The sequence below is a fragment of the Penicillium manginii genome (assembly GCF_028828005.1).
Source record: "Penicillium manginii strain IBT 31320 chromosome Unknown utg000005l:1.0-5665137.0:1.0-5668048.0, whole genome shotgun sequence".
NCBI lineage: Eukaryota > Fungi > Ascomycota > Eurotiomycetes > Eurotiales > Aspergillaceae > Penicillium > Penicillium manginii.
Window position 1 is genome coordinate 3,465,427 of NW_026643106.1, and position 18,304 is coordinate 3,483,730.

The 18,304-nt window shown below is 49.2% G+C and overlaps 7 protein-coding genes across 7 annotated transcripts; 3 read left to right on the forward strand and 4 right to left on the reverse strand.

Annotated features, from left to right (window-relative positions):
• Positions 1-151: 151 nt before the first annotated feature.
• Positions 152-2,503, reverse strand: N7533_007667 (Zn(II)2Cys6 transcription factor; the record flags this gene model as incomplete). The annotated part of the gene is made up of 3 exons (XM_057104317.1): positions 152-524; positions 600-1,792; positions 1,862-2,503. The coding sequence occupies 3 exons, from the start codon at positions 2,501-2,503 to the stop codon at positions 152-154; spliced, it is 2,208 nt and encodes a 735-aa protein (XP_056959274.1).
• Positions 2,504-6,357: 3,854 nt separating this feature from the next.
• Positions 6,358-6,777, forward strand: N7533_007668 (uncharacterized protein; the record flags this gene model as incomplete). Its single annotated transcript, XM_057104318.1, has 1 exon — positions 6,358-6,777. The coding sequence occupies one exon, from the start codon at positions 6,358-6,360 to the stop codon at positions 6,775-6,777; it is 420 nt and encodes a 139-aa protein (XP_056959275.1).
• Positions 6,778-7,965: 1,188 nt separating this feature from the next.
• Positions 7,966-10,373, reverse strand: hxt8 (uncharacterized protein; the record flags this gene model as incomplete). Its single annotated transcript, XM_057104319.1, has 12 exons — positions 7,966-8,104; positions 8,188-8,293; positions 8,373-8,486; positions 8,599-8,738; positions 8,835-8,964; positions 9,032-9,041; positions 9,108-9,159; positions 9,315-9,743; positions 9,812-10,002; positions 10,083-10,144; positions 10,202-10,229; positions 10,314-10,373. The coding sequence occupies 12 exons, from the start codon at positions 10,371-10,373 to the stop codon at positions 7,966-7,968; spliced, it is 1,461 nt and encodes a 486-aa protein (XP_056959276.1).
• A 1,642-nt stretch (positions 10,374-12,015) lies between these two features.
• N7533_007670 (uncharacterized protein) lies at positions 12,016-12,275 on the forward strand (the record flags this gene model as incomplete). The annotated part of the gene is made up of 2 exons (XM_057104320.1): positions 12,016-12,090; positions 12,165-12,275. The coding sequence occupies 2 exons, from the start codon at positions 12,016-12,018 to the stop codon at positions 12,273-12,275; spliced, it is 186 nt and encodes a 61-aa protein (XP_056959277.1).
• A 531-nt stretch (positions 12,276-12,806) lies between these two features.
• N7533_007671 (60S ribosomal protein eL42) lies at positions 12,807-13,932 on the reverse strand (the record flags this gene model as incomplete). Its single annotated transcript, XM_057104321.1, has 4 exons — positions 12,807-12,846; positions 12,969-13,153; positions 13,221-13,313; positions 13,930-13,932. 4 exons carry the CDS (start codon positions 13,930-13,932, stop codon positions 12,807-12,809), a joined length of 321 nt encoding a protein of 106 aa, XP_056959278.1.
• A 915-nt stretch (positions 13,933-14,847) lies between these two features.
• Positions 14,848-15,459, forward strand: N7533_007672 (NEDD8 family protein RUB1; the record flags this gene model as incomplete). Its single annotated transcript, XM_057104322.1, has 4 exons — positions 14,848-14,858; positions 14,931-14,985; positions 15,146-15,229; positions 15,361-15,459. The coding sequence occupies 4 exons, from the start codon at positions 14,848-14,850 to the stop codon at positions 15,457-15,459; spliced, it is 249 nt and encodes an 82-aa protein (XP_056959279.1).
• Positions 15,460-16,482: 1,023 nt separating this feature from the next.
• Positions 16,483-17,801, reverse strand: N7533_007673 (elongin A domain-containing protein; the record flags this gene model as incomplete). Its single annotated transcript, XM_057104323.1, has 4 exons — positions 16,483-17,166; positions 17,192-17,467; positions 17,580-17,656; positions 17,744-17,801. The coding sequence occupies 4 exons, from the start codon at positions 17,799-17,801 to the stop codon at positions 16,483-16,485; spliced, it is 1,095 nt and encodes a 364-aa protein (XP_056959280.1).
• Between the last annotated feature and the right edge of the window lie 503 nt (positions 17,802-18,304).

Below are 18,304 nucleotides of genomic sequence, written 5' to 3' on the forward strand. Positions count from 1 at the left end.
ATCAAACTTCGAAACACAAAGCCACCACCCATGCCCACGGGCCATATCCATATCCATATCCGTATCTGCGCCAGAAAGACTTTTCCCGAAATTTGAAAGAGAGAAATAATAGAAAAGAAACAAGGAAAACACCCCCCTAGGACGACGTCCCCTACATGGTAACATCAGTCTCAAACCCATAATGACCAACCGAAGAGCCCAGAGAGTCCCACGGAACAGAAGTAGGAGCAAGCCAGTTCTGCGGGTGTAGATGGACTCCAAAACTTGATTGCATCGTTGGATCGCTGCAGGTGGAAGAAACAGTCGGGACAGGAGAGAGAGATTGTGCGTGAGAGAAGGCGTAGTTGTCAGAGACCGCGATGGATGAAAGGGATGGCGGGAGTGTAGTGAACATTTGAGGGTGGTGGATAGGAGTTTGAGAGGGGATCGGAGTCGAACATTGAATAGCATTCTGAGGCTGGACCCGGGCTTCGGTCTGAGCTTGCTGCTTCTGAAGCTCGGTATATTGTTTTGATGCAACCTCACTGTAAACTTCATTAGCAGCCATTTCATACCTAGGAACCTACAAAGGGGGAGAAGTGAGACAGGAAGAAACATACACAATCTGTCGTACGATAGGGACCGCCTTGCTGCAAAAGATACTTCTCACAGACAATGAGGCAAATAGATCGAGATTTTTGCTGAGAATTTCCTTCGTCTCGTCGAATTCGGCCGTGCTCTCTGGGTTCATGAGGCCGATGGCTAGAACCACGGCGGCGTGGAATGCATGGAAACTGCCCAGTCCGCTAGTATACCATTTATATGGTGCTGCAAACTGTGGAGATTCCAAGAGGGTTTGGAAATTGGATAGTGATCTCTTGGCTATAGTCATGCATTTCCCCCGCGCGGTAATTGTCTCGGTCGTGACTTCGCCTTGCAAGAAGCGGCAAAGCGTAGGCCGGAGAAGAAGTAGGAAGAGTTGATCGATGTGGCTGTGAAGAATGTGGAGGTTTGCTTGGTGGTGCACCGGAAGTGCCTCGAGGCTACCGTTGCTATCTTGATAGCGTGCGTCGCAGATTTCGCGGATGGAGAAGAGCTCGGCTTCGAGCTGGGAGGAGCTGAACCTTGATTGTGAGTAAGTGAAGATGGTTTCACAGATTTTGTTGGAGATTTTGTGGAGACGAGTGGAGAGGAGGAGGTAGGTCATTTGAGTTGGGCGAGCGAGGGATGGTGATGAGGTTGATGAGAGACCGGAGCCTGTGAGGAGGTCAACGTCGTCGACATCGATAGGCATCTTCACATCTTGGGGTAGCATCGACTGATCCAGGCTTCCGAAGGAGGAATTTTGGATGGTATATAACATCATCATTCCGGCCCAGGCTCGTCGTCGTTCTTCTCGCTCTATAGGACCCAGTGGAAATCTCTCTGGGTCAATATGACATCCCATAGAAATCGCGACGTGATGGGTAAATCCCAATAGTGTCCAGAAGGGTAGACCACGGTGGAGACGTGCATAGCTGATCAAGACCAAGGCTTGGAGGGAGTTGATCGAATGACGAGTCATGACTCCATCCGCCGCCAGGCATCGCAGAGCAGCAGAGCGATACCGTGCTGAAAGCACTTTGATATTCCGGCTGACCGTTCTCTCGCGGCCAAGATCAGATAGAAGAGGATCATCATCCTCCAATGCGCTAACGGCAATAGAGAGCATCGCGAACATCAGGGCCAGCCATGATGTCGAGACACTTCCTGGGTCATGGTAGAATTGCTGGTACTCCGCCTCAAACGTCAAGTCATGAAGAATATGGAAGACCTAGTCAAGTTCAACGTTAGCCAAACACTTTCCGTTTGCACTTTCCTTCACCGCTAGTTATGTTCTTACCGGTGAGAAAACACGAAAATAAACTTCTTTCAGAATATCACAATACCGACTCGGGGGAAGAAGAGCAAGAAGCTCCGCACGCGAGATACTTCCATTCTTCGCTAGCGGGATCTGCAGATCGTCATCGTCCGCGATATCCGCCTCGGAACTCCGCAAACACTCCGCGGCGGGGCTCTTCGCAACGACAGATTCCCACTGCGAGGCCATTGGAACATACCGCACATGGCCAGAAGGTGAAGTCTGTAGAGTTCCAATATTTCCGAGCATGGTGCTACCCCACGGTTCGAAAGCACCGACATCAGACCCAGAAAATGAGCCCGTGACGCTGGGGGCACCTCCTCCTACCGGAGAAGTGGCGCCACCTGTGGGTGTTCCAGCCTGTGAGCTGACCTGTTTTTGAAGCATGCCTTCTAAGTTTCTGATGCGGGCTAGTAGTTCGTTCTGGACTGTTTGGTCGGTGGTGGACGTTTGCTCTGTTGATAGCCGGGGTTGACCGAGATAGATGCAGTCCTCGGCGCCGAGACCTCTTCGCACACAGGTCTGGCAGGGTCTTCCATCGCGAGAACAGCGGATCTTCCGGGTTCTGCAAGCTTGACAGCTAATGGGGAGACGCTTCCCGGTGGAGCGGGATGATGAAGCCATGGAAGCTCAGACAGTGATGTAGTTCGTAAATGAGATGATGACTGAATCCGTGGATCAAGCACTAACGACCCAGTGGAAGGATGTTTCTTCCGCACCGGATGAAGATTTCTGTGAAAGGCAAAATGTTTTTCTCAAGTGGACATGGCACGATGTCACCGGCCTTGGACGGAGATAAACGTGGCAATGGGGGCGCTTCGGTGGACCAGGGTCTTGATTTGACACTTCTGGTTATTCGCTTCTCCGTTCTAGCAGGATGGGCCCATAGATCTGAAAAAATGGATCAATGTAAATATAGGATGATGATGGACCAAGACAATATCATGAAACCCACTTTCCAGATGAGCGGGGTGGGAAATCGAGATCTTTAAAGAGGACAGAATGGAGGTGATGTCTCGTTCGTATAAACCGTCTTGGCCCAATCCACACTCGCGGTCAAGTTAAATGACAGGAGGCAACCCTGTGAGCATGGCGAGTGTTTATCCGGACGAGCTGAAGCACCGCCGCCCCTTTCTTCAGATCCGAAAGTAGCTAAAATGCACCGGAAGTGAGTGACAGCATTCCAAAGTGAAACTAGGAGACTCGCAATAGTGCGGAACGCCCGAAGAGTGGGGCGCATCGAAGGCTTCTAGAAGACCCATCGGATGGGTCTGTGGATCAAGGTTTTATTATGATTATTTTTTTTTTTATAATTTTATCATTATTTGCTTTTTTTTTCTCCCCTTCTGCGTGGGTGTAAGGGTAGTATGGGGATAGCAGGTGGCATGGCATGCTTCTAGTTGCCGAAGAACCAACCGAAACAGCAAAACTGTAAAAATTTAGAAGGCGATCGTGTCACCTTGCATATGATCATCGTCACACCCCCCCTTGACCCGATGATGTTAATGCAGGGAGTCGCTCGGGCCCTTGAATTCGGATGGCCGGGAGTCAAAGTCGGCTTAGAGGACGATGTAGAGACCGAAAAGGCCCGCCAAGACGGCATAACACGCGTTGATGTGCTTATGCCGTGATTACTACAACAATCAATATTGTTGTTTTGTTCAATGATTGGGGGTTGGTGCGAGAAGGTTTGCCACCGCGGTCCAAGCGTCGATCATCCTAGTTTGTGATTCACTGTCTTCCGATGGCAGTTTGGATACACGCTAAACTAGATATAGATGGCAAGCGCCTCCAGGAGCCACATTCCTGCGTCTACTCCGTAATTGAGCCATAATTAAGCATGTCACTCGAGGCAGCCCTGTTTCCTGTTGAAAACTCTGACAGTTACCAGTCCCCCGGAGACGTCACCTTCCCATTGGGGATTTGAAACCACTCTGTTGGCTCAAGGTTGGGGCTGAGGGCTGGAACTGGGGCTGGAGCTATCGAGAATGACCCAACGGTACCCCTACACATAGTCTTCGTATTTACGGGGACCTCGACAGAGTATCTATTTGTGCATGAATCAGTGTATCCCCACTGTGGTTGTGTAGGAATTGTACCTACGTAGGTGGATGAAAACAGACTACCCTATTGGGTCTCCCACGCGGGCGGTGATGTTGGTGAACTGTGCATGTACGGAGTAACTACATTTTCATTTTATTACCTACTTCATCTCATGACTCTTTTTAAAAAATTGTTCTTTTTGTCATAGAAGACACGAAGATCTTCCATTGCGGATCAATAGACGGCAGTTAGACTCTTGGTCCGTTGCGATCAGCAAGGGATCCTCATTGCACACATGGCATGGTTGTCCCCCGGAATGTGTGCGAACTATCGACGTTAGCGAGGGCTCGGGCCTCGTGTTCCTGGCGATAAAGTTTGAAGGGGGTGAAAGCAGAGCCGACGCTTTGCCGACGTCTGACATTCTAGGGCAAGGATTCTCTATGGAATAATTATGTTAATTGGGAGTGCATGAAATCGCTGCAGGGAGTATGGAAGACTCCGTGTTTACTCCGTCCTCCGTACTTACTCCGTACTCCAGACTGCATACAAAAATGCACTAGAGAGGGACGGGGAAGAGATTGACAGTGCAGCAGTGGTGAGGGTGAGGCATGGCGAATAGCGTAGCGTCCCCGCCGATCGGACTATTTTTCCAACCCACAGAATCGGAATACGAGACTAACGATCACCAGCATGGGGAATAGACGCGTGGTGGTAGAGTTTTTCGGAAGGATGGGCTCCTGCATCGGATGGGGAGGAGACTAGTTGATTGGAAAAAAAACACTATGATTAATAGCGACCAAACATTTTAACCTTCCTTGCCCATGTGTCTGCGTCTCCGGTCTGGGAATTCCCCAGACGATCACGTTTCAGGAGGATCAGAGGCCCTGAGATCAGATCTCCGATCTTCCCGAGCAAAACCAGTGGGCCTCCTTTCCGAAATTCGACCAGTCCATCTGGGCAGCCCAAGAAGCCATTCTACCTTTTCCTAAATCAGCTACGGTCGACTTGGCTCATGATGGCTGAAATAAACCTGCGTGTGCCTGCCAGTGTGTCTGTGTGCTTCCTTTCGTCCGTCGCCACGTACTTGTGTATTCTATTCTCCTCTAGCTAAATGCCATGCAGTGTTCTGCGTTCTGAATCAATATTACGTTTATGCCTAAACGTGGCTGATTCTCAGCTAGAGGCGCAGCAATACTCCGTACTCCGTACAGCCATCCAGATTATTCAAAGGTGATTCTATTTGTTTATTGACATCATGCCTAATTTCGTGATTCCGAAGTGTGTGTTGTTTCACAGTGTGTAAAAATATTATCTCTTCAGGTGGTAGGTAAAGGAACCTTCAATAGCTCTGGTCAAGTGGTGCTGTAGTCTATGTTTGAATTTCAATAAAATGGCATAAAGCTGAATTCAGCGATGCTCATAGGTTAACCGGGTTATTTTCCCTCTCCTCAAGATGGGTCCGGCGCTAAATTTGACTGAATCTGCCTCGAGTGCTCGAAACTGCCTCCAGAATGGGCTTGACAGGCGGTGAGGAGCTAAGCCTACCGCTACCGCCCTCCACTCCATCACCCCATAACAATGACCACTCGTCAGGAACGTGTTCATCTCCACCTTTTATCTTCATGGCCAGCGTAGTTTATAGGTCCACGTGTCTGCAGGTGAGACCAAAAAATGCTTGGTGATGCTTGGTTACCTGAGAACCCTGATCGATATGCAGTCAGCCCTGAATGTAACAGCTCGTATGGGTTAGCATACCCCTGCCACCGGCTGGGGTGCATGTAGCGTTATAATACTAAAGAGTATGATTCTCAAAGGGTAATTTAGTGAGTGAATTAAGGAACATTTTTGACTAAAGCTGCTACGCTAGAGAAAGGGGGAGAGAGTGCTGTGTGCCATGTGAGTGTGTGAGAGAAAGAGATGGTTAAGTGACTAAGGTGTGTCCCAACAAGATCCTGGTATAATCTGCACTTCAATACGAGTGTGGCACTTCTACTACATTGGAGCCTGGTGTACCTACTATAATTCCAGAGGATCGCCGACCAATGGTAGTATATACAAATGTGTCAGGACAATGCTTGAATGTACCGAAGCTAATGTTATTGGTGGATGATGCCGGCCTAATTCTACAACAAAAGTGCTGTCAGCAGCCTTAAAAGCGGCTGAAGCAGAAAGGAGCTGGACTTTGTGCATCTGGAAATACTGTCGACCAGTTTCTGATTTGAGAGATGGATACGATATAGTTGCTCAACGTAGTAAAGAATACTAGGAATCAATCAAGTATAAAAGCTCCTTGTTGAGCCTTCAAGTTTCATACTATCTTCCAGAGCTTTTTGTTTCACTCATACCGCTACACTCATACTACCAAAGCATCAACTTTCTTTGCTCATTATTTGATTCTCCAATATCCAACCATTACTATCCCTTTTACTACGACCATGACTTACAAATTCGCCGTCTTGTCAGCGATTGCTCTTGCCGCGACAGCTATCGCAGCATCTTGTGGTGGCGGAGGCTCATTCGACACCTCAAATGTTCAGTACGTCTATGAGGAAGCTATAAGCATAGAGATCACTAACAATATCTTTGATAGGGCCGATTTTGGCGATGAGCAGATTCCTCAGCACCGGGCATTGATTTGGATCCAGGGTACAGCCCAGATCTGTATTGTCAACCGTGCCCCGAGCACCGCCGTGTCTCTGACCGGAAGCGAGATCAACGATGCAATTGATGATGTGAGGGACCAGTGCTGCGGTTCTTCTTCCACTTGCTCTGGTGGACAGCAAAAGATAACCGCCGAGTCTGGAAATGTCATCGACATGTCTGTTCAGGCTGTGGGACAGAACTGCACGCCTTGAGAGTCTAGTTCTAGGAATACAAAGTGGTTATTGAAATGAAGGGGACAGCCATTGAGTAGCTATTGGGGAAAGGGTAGGGAGGGGGGAGGTAATCTTTTAGGGGATTTGTTTTTCTTTTCAACAAAGAAAACAAACATGGATAGGAATGGACTTCATTGTCAATAGGCACTAATAGCCTACAATTGTACTGCAACTCAATGATAGTACCCTGCTTACTCTTGTATTCAGCTGGGGAGTGTTTTTCCCTTTACTAAAATCATGAGACTCTGATGAGCAGTGAGATTTGCCTATCCGGTCATGATACCTAGTACCTACTACACAATTCCCTATCTAAGTGGGGCTCAAGCTACGCAGAGCCTCCATAATTGTTTGAGGTACAAGTAGGTTGTATTTCTTCAAGTTACTTCAGCTCAATCTGTCTCTAATATTTCCAAGGGTTTCAGAACCTTGAAAATTCCCTGAAATTCAACCTTGGAAGTTCTTAATAAAGCGTCGCAACAAAGATTTCATATATGGTGTGTTATGATTGTGATTTAGGGACTGCCAGTGGGTTTCTCCAATAGCGCACTGGAGCAACACTCCTATTGAGCCCCTAGTCTGAACTCAATATTACCTAAGTAGTCACCCAAACAGCGCGAAGTGGCTGTAAATAGGGCATAAATCTTCATCATTTTCTGAGAGTACTAATATGCTCTATGTACAGGGATAAATATGGTGGCATAAAAATGCAGCTTTTGCATTAGAATGTGTGAGGGCTCTGCGCCCCAAATTAGCGGCGGTCTCCGATCTTCCCGAGTCAATGCCCGGGGGGGGGGACACTTCCGAAATTGGACCTGTCCAATTCAAGGGGCGCCATTTCTACCTCTTCCTAAAAGAGCTACGATCGGCTTAGTTCAAGGTGGCTGAAATGAAACCTGCGTTTATGTTTTTTCGCCACTGTACTTTTAGGTTTCTTTGCATATTTTCCTCGATTCCATGCATCATTGTGCATGCTGAATCAATATTACGTTTCATGGCCTAATGCGACTCCTTCCTAGTTGGGAAGAAGTCTCTTTGACGCATAGCATGTACTGGATTCTAGATTCACATTCTGCGTTTCTCGTTTGTTTTGCTCAATATGGTAATTTCCTACAGAACTGCAGGTGCCCAATACTCCCGTCCTCATCACCGACATCGGTGAGGAAACGCTCAGGGCTCTGCCGCCCGAGCCGATTCAACATGTTGAGCTTCACCGACACCTGACGCCCGCTTGGCATTATCATCAGCGGCAATAACACGGTCGCCGAATGCCGCAGCCACTTCTTCAAGAGTTTTTTGTTTTGTTTCCCTGGGAAAACGCATTAGCGGGGTCCATGTTGATGCCTTGGGTGCCTGGGGCGAAAGAAGGAAACTCATTTGTTCAGAACATACGGGAAGAAGAAGTATGCGATCACCAAGAAAAATGCCGAACAAACCACAAAAACGTAGTAATAGTTCTCATGGATATTGGCAAAGGCACTAGGGCCCGCTTCGGTGACTGTAATTAAAAGAAATAAATAAATTAGCAGCAGGTCTCGAGTAGAATGTACATAGACTTGATCGGAATGTAAACTCACTTGCGACGTTGACGATAAAGTGCGATGCCGCCGCCAACCCCATAACTTTACTCCGCAGGGCCATGGGCAAGACCTCCGCTCCATACAACCATGTCGTACTATTAAGCATACCATCTAAGCAAGCGCCACAGGCATGTCAGTCAATCATCCACAGCTAGCATTCCCCTCCCATCCCCACCCTTCCTTCTGCTTCCCAGGGTTCTAAGTGGAGCCAAGTCAAACTCACAGTAGCACACGACGAACAGATAGATGCCGAGGATAGCGAATCCCTTGCCGACGCGGTTATCCGTGTTCTGGAACACTCGCTGCATGACAGCCGCATAGATCTCGATCAGCACGATTCCGGCTAGACCCGTAATTATCATCCTGGTGCGTGACGTTAGCATGTGGAGAAGGGCAAAGCGAATCGAAGGGGAGAAGGGAAAGGAAAAGGTTAAGCTCCGGTTCCAACGGCTCACGTACTTGCGTCGTCCCCACTGATCTGTCAGGTACTTTGTCGTTAGGGCGTTGGAGAGAAAGGCTATCGTTCCATAAGCGGCAGCGAGAGCGAGAATCGAGTGGGAGCCGATGCCGAGCGATTTATACAAGATTGCTGAAACGGTTAGTCTGGATCTTGACTTGGAGACCCTTATAGCCGGTGAAAGAGAGAGCTGGCTCACTTTGATAATACTATACAGTGAAATGTTAGTACGGATATGCCATTTGCCTGTATCTCGACTTTTCAATCCAACATACCTGGATAACGTTCACACCCGTCAAACTCGTCATCGTTTGCACGGCAATAGACCTAGTGGAGCAATCTAATTAGCCATAATTCCAACAGAACACCCCCACTGAACCCCCAATACGCCCCATAACCTCCCTCCCCAAAGAGGAAATAACGAAACGCGGAGTGCGGGTGGGGGTGGGGATGCCATAGAAGATTGAAAAAAAAAAACATACACCAAAACCCGAGACCGATAAAGTTTAAAGATCTCCTTATAAGAAGTGATCTCCCTCTCCATCTCATACTCAATCTGTGCCTGCATAAGCGCAAACTCCTGCTGAACCTCCTCCTCACCAAAACCACGGCGAATCCTGGTAAACTCCCTCGCCGCGTCCTCGACCTTGCCGCTACGAATCAGCTGCCGCGGCGAGTTCGGCATAAAGGTCGACAATCCGATGAACATTATCACGCCCCAGGGGATCTGGATGCCCAGCGGGAGTCGCCACTGTACTGGGCCGTAGGGGGCGTAACTACACGCGTACCCGACCCAGTTCGACATCATTGTGCCGAAAGAGATGCCGCAGCCGGAAATTCCGCCGATTAGGCCACGGACGCGTGGGTCGGAGATCTCACTTAGGTAGATTGGGACTGTGGCGACCATTCCGCTGTCAATCGTGTCAGTGAACGGATCGGATCGGATCTTTCTGCGGTTGGTGTGGATAGGATAGCTTACCCCACGGCGTATCCGGCTAGAACTCGGCCGGCGAGGAACATGCCGATGTTTACAGAGGCGGTTTGGATGACGGTGCCGATTGTCACGATTATGCACATTAGCTGCATGAAGCGGATACGGCCGAGTTTATCGCCGATAAATGTTTGGGTTAGGGCACCGAGGGCTTCGCCGGCGATGTATACTGCGACAACCTGTGCTTGCTTGTTAGTGGGGGGGTTGATAGCAGGGACGAATCGAATGCCCAGGTGGAATTAAGTTGGATGAGACCTACGGCACCGGTCAGACCCTTGGATGGCTGGGCCATATAATCGATCCAGCTTTGGTGGGCGATTGCTATTCGTCATTAGGATCATTGGTTCAAGGTGCATTTTCGGTTTCGGGGGGTCATACTCGTTGTCGCGATCCCGGTGTCGAATCCCTAGTTTGATCAGCTGATATTTCAAGGTATGCATGGTATAATACAACCGGTATAACAACGGGCGATGCTATAGTGAATACATACAAAGAGGAATGTGCCGATGGCAGCGAAGAACGCTACCCCGAGCGAGTACCACAGCGTCATGGTGGAGTGTCGTGCAATCAAATCGCTAGAAAGGGAGATCTGATTGAGGTCCGGGGAAAGAGAAAAGGCGGAGGTGGAGTGTGGGGAATTCTTCATTCCAGACAGCGGCTGACTAGACATTATCTATCACGATGACACACGGTCCTTGTCCGATGGCCCGAGGTGGGTGACACGGTTGGTGCCAGCCATCTTTCTCGGAGGAGAGCCGAGATGGCAATGATATTCTGCCAAATGCGGGGGCGCGCTCGCTATCCGGGGAAGCGAGATACGAGCAGATCAGCTTCGGTTGGTGCTGCTCCTGGACGAGCGAAACTTTGTATAAAGCATCCTTGGGAGTGTTCTCTGGGGTATTCGGTTTTCATGGCTTTTTATTGGGTCGTTGGAGACGGTTGGTCTTAGCTTTGGGAGTCTCGGCGTGGGGGTGTGGGGAGGTGAAGGGCATGACTCGCGAGTTGCCGCGTTGGGGATAGGTTACGCCCTTTGCCGTTCGCATTTAATCGCCAGGATGGGCTAGATAGGTGATCTGGAGGAACTCCGATGCTTGGCTGTGGCTTGAAGAATCTAGTTCTGCGACCGCTAGGGTCTTCGAATGAGTATCATGAGCGTGTCCGAAGAGAGCCGAGTGTCTGGGGGGGGATTTGGTCCAGCTTTACTGTCATTCGAAATGGCTTTTTTTTTTCTATTTCTTCTCCTTTTAGCTACACACACGGCTGTATTCGCTTTCTGTCACATCGTAGATGATTTCTATGTGCTCCTTTGGGAGATTTCTCAAATCCAATACCTTGATGGTATCTTGTTTGTGATGTTCAGATCAATAATCCCATGAATTCTTGTGGAATTAGGCAGTAAACCCGAAATCACAACGCTCCAAACGGATCAAAATATCCTGGACCCAGATATACCGCTTCCGACTCTTCGAGTGCGTGATTCATCCGTTGGCCATGCGAACTGCTCATAAAAGCAAGATCAGCACGAATTCTACCATATTTGTCTAGTCAGTGGAATGTGAGCCGTTAGCACCTTTATTAGTCCAACAAAAGCAACATTCAAGTTATATTGAGAAAATCTAAGGTCTGATCAGGTATCATCTTGTATCCGAGAGGGCAAAACACGCGGCGGGAAGGGAGCCTGGAAGGCACTGCAACAACAGGACCTCTCTACCAGACTGAGCCATTATACCGAGATAAGGAAGAAAATGACATTCAAGTTCTACTCACAGAACAGTTTTGTATGCCACTGTCTTTGTAGATCCACTTGATCCGCCCCTTGACGGTCTCATATAGCTGTTGTGATAAAGACTCCCGGGAAGCTTTTAGCAACTGGTTCTGATCTGGGTGGGCTTAGGGGGATAGCAGTCAGCATAATGGAACACATGCAGAGTGTAATACATAATCTCTATCAACCCCAGCTCTCTATGGTCCAAGTTAAATTTGATAATCTCTTCAATCGTTTTAGGCCGGAACTTTGACCTCATTCCGCCAAGCTTCAATTGCTTACGCTCTTTGGGGAATCTAATTCTTGAATGCAAAACTATCCAACACGTTCCAAGTTCGAGGGAGGATTGTGTCGTAATGGTATCCTATGCGAGGCCAGTTGAGTCCCCAAAGTACATGCGTACTTGAAAAGATACACCTTGACCAGAATGGGTATACTGTGGAATGAGCCTCTCGCTCCCGTCGCTCGCTCGCGGTCAAGCTATGCTGATCCCTCCGTCAGAGTATGCTCGGGGTCAATGGAAATCATCGCGTTCAGCTTCGTACCTCGCTGACCATGTTTGTCAATTTTCTTAAGATATGCCTGGGCCAGTTCAACGCTGGTAAGGGGAGTCACACCGAGTTTTGTCTGCAAGCCTGCTCTATTGTTGAGAGTTTCGGTGCCATGTTGAAGGGAGTTGAGAAATAGTAGAGAAATAGTACGGCGAGCGACGTTGAAATGTCAAATCAAAGTATGCCCGCTACTTGTCAAACTCGAAGTACTTTGATCTGGAGCAACACCTGCCCAGACGGGCGTGAATCATGGAGTCAAAGCGTGTCAAATTGTAAACGGCAGGATGAAATACTTGGAGTAGCATGACAGCAAACCACATTTCGCCCTGGAAAACCAACTACTGCTGAGTACCTACCTGGTCTAGATTTCCAAGGTCCTGACCTTGAGCAGACTTCCAAGGTGGACTTTGTTTCGCAGTAAGTGGGACATGACTGAATTAGAGCACACAAGGGCTCGCCCATTCCAGACACTACAGACGTTGGAAACACCCGAGTCTACACCAACCACCTATCTACAGTCGAATATGCAAACATCATATGGTAATCATTGAGTTGTTTTGAAGGTATGAAATCCTATTTCCTTTTTTCCATTGCCATCATATGTCCTCCGCAAACACAGCGAAGGATGCAATGCGAAACCCACAAGCCGAACAAGGAAATTCCACGCTTAGAAGACAAGAGCAGCACCCTTGGTCTTCTTGTCACCACTGTAGAAGGAAGGAATATTAGCATCGTCGTGTACGGGGTACAATCCACTCTCGACCCCATCTTCAACCGTGAGGTAGATGTAGAGGCGAGAGGGAGGGAGGGTGAGGGGGTGAAAACGTACCCAAGCTCGAAGTGCTTGCAGCGCTTCAGGGCGAGTTGCTTCTTGGCCTTGCAAGCAGTGCACTCAAGACGCAGGACAACCTTCTTGGTGGTCTTAGCCTTCTTGTGGAAGACAGGCTTGGTCTGACCACCGTAACCACTCTGCTTTCTATCGTAACGACGCTTACCCTGGGCGAACAGGGAGGCCTGGAGAGAGTATGAATATCAGTGCGCTGGATCTCATGGGTCCCGGGGTGGAGGGGCTTTTGCTCACCTTGCCAGCCTTGTACTGGGTGACCTTGTGCTGGGTGTGCTTGTGGCACTCCTTGGACTTGCAGTAAGTCCGGCGGGTCTTAGGAATGTTGACCTAGACGTAGAGTATGAGCTTCGGGTCACGCGTGAGAGTGGGAGGGTTTCAAGTTGCAGTGTCTCCGAGTCTGGGTTCGAAATCGCGATCGCGGGTGGGATGTGTGATATGTGGAATATATGTGTGTGTGCGGGCGGGTAGCTCGTGCGGGCGCGGGACCGGAGGGAGGGAAACGAGGGAAGCCAGAGCAAAAAATGACAGCGGAAGTAACCAATGGTTATTCGTGGCATGTTCGATTCAATGTCTCTGGTTCCCCTTGTCTCCCAGTCAGCCGGTCGCAACTCTCCAAGTTTTTACCAGCTTGGTTTATCGCCTCGGGGTCTGGATCCATCTTGTCTGGTCGATTTTTGAGTCGATATCGAATTGTTGTATATTTCCCGCCGAGCGCTCTCTTGATACATTCATTTTCTCGACGACGGTAGGAGGCTATGACGGGTTGCGAGGGTCTCGGTCCGGGGTGATTTGGTGAAATTGAATTCGAGGTTGGCCGCACACATTGTTGAACGCACACATAATTCGAGATCCCGGGCGCACAATATCTTCACGAGGACGCAAAGGTCCCAGGTATTTCGAACGGAGACTGGATGACACGGAAACCTGAAGGAAAGTGTCTTACCATTTTGACTGAACTTGCCGGCTTGCGTGGTGGGTGTCGTTAGTTGTCGTTCGGAGAAGATCGAGGCGGATAACTTGGGTTGTGGGATTCGTTTCGCTTAGGCCCTATTCGGGTACACGCTAATCCACTTTGGGTGATTCGGGGTGCTGCTGAGTCATGTCACGTGACTATATACTGTACTGTAGGGCAGTATAGCTGGAGGGAATCCCATAAAACACTCCAAGTGATACTCCAGGGCTCTAGTTCTGAAATTATCAGGATGTACTAGTAAGGATTTATTATTGGTGTCCCAGTTATATTTTACCTCAACTTAGTAGTAGGTACTTTCAAGTTGACACTGGCGGATGTTGAGTGAGTCCGTGGGATAATATATATCGGAAGGTCTACTATTTACCTGACAGTGCCTAGTTAGTATTGAATTCACACCTGGGCAACCCCAACTCTTAAAAAATACTATATGTGATATCTCTAGTATACCAAACAAACAATAAGATTCAAATTACCCAAGAGACAGAAAACCACTTTTGGAAATAAAACAAAAGAACAGACATCTCCAACCATCCATGGATAGCTTGGCACTCGGAGAATATTCTGGCCCGTACGTCACATCCATCTGCGGTACTTAACCCGCCCCTAGGTATATTCGATCTATTCAAGTTATTCTAAGATCTAAGATAACTTAGAATAACTGAAGATACTCTGATTCTTTCTAGAGACCACCTCAAATACACATATCCAACTGGGCACGAGTAGCCTCATTATCAATCAGGCAATCAGGCTTCCTTCCGCCCCACCAGACCCCGCCAACGCGGCTCTCTCTTCCTTCCCCCAGTCCACTCTTCTCCAATCCCACCAGCGAGCTTGCAATCCTTGCTCCTTCATTCTATCTCCTCATACAAAAGTGATCACCTATTCAACATGCTGATCAAGTAAGTCTCCACCGTCCCCTTTCCCCGCCATTGCACCAGCCGATCATCACCCGCTAACACGTCCACCTTCAGAGTCCGCACCCTCACTGGCAAGGAAATCGAGCTGGACATCGAGCCCGACTACAAGGTGAGTACATATCCGCCAACCTACCTGTCTACCTACCTACCCGCCTACCCGCCTACCCGCATGCTACACGCGACCTCCGCAACCAAACCAGCATTCCTACATCCAACTCCCACCACACAACCAATCAGCCCACCAGATAACTAATCCATATAAACACCAGGTTGCCCGGATAAAGGAGCGCGTCGAAGAAAAGGAGGGCATCCCCCCCAGTCCAACAACGACTCATCTTCGGCGGAAAGCAAATGTACGCCCCTCACCTACCCTCACTCCCACTCCCACTTCACCTCACTTCACTTCCTCTTTCGCGCGCTACAGCAAACAACCCATCCACACCAGGCAGACAGAAACAAGCTAATAACCCCCTCCTCTCTCAAGGGCCGACGACAAGACAGCATCCGAATACAGCCTAACCGGCGGCGCAACTTTGCACCTTGTTCTCGCCCTGCGCGGTGGCCTGTGAACCTAGAGCCGTGACCTGCTGGTATAGTTTACTAGTAGAATGGAAGTGAGGAAGTCAAAAGTCAAAGTCAAAGTCGAGATCGAAGTTGCGAGCAACTTGAAGCAGTCCTATTCCCCGAGATACGATACCAATACCGATACCATTTGTTATGTGTTCAAGTTCCTTTAGCAATGCGACTGAGTTAAGCACCCCGGTCCGAACATTAGGCGCGAGCGCAATGCATCTTTATTAAGCGATTTCTTTTTTTTTTCCCTTGGTTATTTCTCTCCTTGTTCTTGCTTTGCTCACCCCGGTTCGGTATTTCTGGGTTGGTAATTTCAAGTTGACTCTATCACCTTGTCTGTATTTCTTCTGCCTTGGGACGAGGCTGCTCTCATTATCGGGATTATCGGGTATTTGCATTTCTCTAGTTTATGTTCCAAACGTGGACGGAGGAAAGACTCAGATTGTAAAATTGTACATAAAACCTTCTGATCCCGCTATCAAATTCTAGACACCAAGTGTATTCCAAGGAAGATGTGATGTATTTCGGAGGGGTGTACGTGTATAACGGATGCGGCGATGCAATTGGTTCTGTAGCAGTTCCTACCCCATGTGGCGATATTGTTTGGGCTTTCCCATCCGTAGCTGATTGTAGAGTGAGGCTAGCGGTGGTATACCGCATGGACATTATTTCTCCGATGGAGTGGGTGGGTGGGTGGACGGTGTCGATACTCAAGAGCCGGTGTGAGCAGAGCAGTAGCGGCAGAAAGCGACATCACAGCCAAGCTCTCCTGTCCTCTTACGGCCTGAGTTTGCAGCAGAGTCCTGGCTAAGGTAGAGACAAAGACGTGCCTGCCTGATATATGTGACCCAGCGAGACGGCGGTATCAGACCAGCCATTGTTGGTATATAGCGGCCTCTTCTCCAGAGGGGGAGAGAGAGGACTTATGGTTTGCGCCAAAGGCCGTGGGCCTTCTTGCCTCCTTGGAGGACGTGAGTCCCGCGACCAAACTGGGAATTTAAGCCAAGGTGATACAGGTATCAAAAACCACGCTTCACCCAGCTCGTTTACGCTTCGGCTGGATAAACACACTATCCGGACGTTTACGAATAACAGCCGGACGGGGCGCGGGCGGCGGCGGCGAAGCCTGAGAAGTCACAGGTACAGACGTCGGGGGAGAAACAGCACGTCGTTTGAGAATCGGCCGCTTAGCTGGTGAGGCGGGGGCATCTCGAGAAGTGGGATTCTTTGAGTCGGCACTGCTATGGGTGGGGAGAGGTTTGCCTGAGGCGATAGCTTGCAAACGGGCCTCTCGCTCCGCCAACGCGGCACTCTTGGGACCAAAGGCTGGGTTGGATGAAACGGGCATACTGCCGGGTCGAGCCCGTCCGTTTGATTGGGTTAGCACGCCTGCCTCCCTGTCTCGTCGCGATGATGAGGATGAGCCTGACGAAGTTGGCGCAGGCGGGTCCATGGGCCGTCGATGTTCTTCGATTAGGGAGCGCGGGGCTTTCTTCACGAGGGAGGCGCGGGTGCTGAGGTGTTTTGTTGGGATGGCCAGGGCGTTGTTTCTGCGTTGGGGCGCGAATATAGATTTCTTGGGTGGTTTGGAGCCTGCGGAGCCGAAGCCGGATACGCGGGAGGAGCTGCCGAAGGTGAAGCTCGAGGATGAGTCCGAGCTGTTGTTGTTGCCGCTGGATTTATTGGAGGGTGGGGGGGATTCCCCCCATTCTGCGATCTTTGGAGGCGTAGAATTGTCTCACGCTTGGTCTGTGTTTGCCTCGAGGTCCGGCGATTATTTTGGGGGTTAGGCGGGCCTTTTCGGACTGGATGCCGTCGATGGCCATCTTTAATTTCTCGGCGTCGGCGTCGAGGGAGCGCTGGACTTCTTCGCGGAGGTCGCAGTAGATGTCGTACCACTGATTGGATTGCTGTGGGATATCATAGGTGTCCCATTGGGGAATGTCGCGTTTTATGAACTCGAGCCATAATTCTTGGTCTTCTTCGGCGAGGTGTGGGGAGAGGAGTTCCATTGAATGCTAGTTTAGACGAAAGGGGATAGATTAGCATGGTTTTATAAGCAGTGGTGTGTGAACTGGTATATCTGTATCAAGACCATGGTAGGAAAGGAGTTCCTTATGAACCACTTACCAGCTTCTCGGGGTTGTCGACTTTGAGCAGCACGGGGCGAGCAAGGGCATAGGGCAAGCTGCCGATATCGTCCAGCACTAAATGAAGATAGAAACAGATTAGATTAAAAGGAAAAAAAAAGATTCGATAGAATGGCATCTCAGCCCAAGATTCCAACCACTTACTCTTGACATGCTTGATTGCTGTGGCTGTCGCCAGGTGTTTGAGAGATGGGACTGGCATGGTCGGCTCAAGACAGCAAATTCGACCGGTTTATGCAAGGTAAAAAGGTGACATCGGAAGTGTACAAGAAAATGAAAACAGCACGAAAAGAACTGGGGGATTGATGAGATCCTGCTTCTTTGATGCGGCCGGGGCGGAGTGAGCATGGCAAGGAGCTTCGAGACGGGGCGCTTATTGGCCGAGGCTGCGGCCAGATGACTTTGCCATAGAGTCGAAGTGGTGGCTGAGGTGATTTGAGGACAATCAAATAGGAGATGATTACTATTTCTGTTGAGAGCCTAGAAGGAGCTATGATATATCAAATTGAAATTATATTCAGTGTCGCAAATTCTAGTATCAATTTGATTACCATGTCTGCCTATAAGGTAGTTATATCATCTTCAAGTTATCGCATTGTACTCCGTATCGTCCAACTACCTTACCTTAAGGTACCTTAGGGTATCCTATATACTTTGGTGACTATCAGTTTCGCAGTGCCTTTTCGAATACCATGCGATATTTGA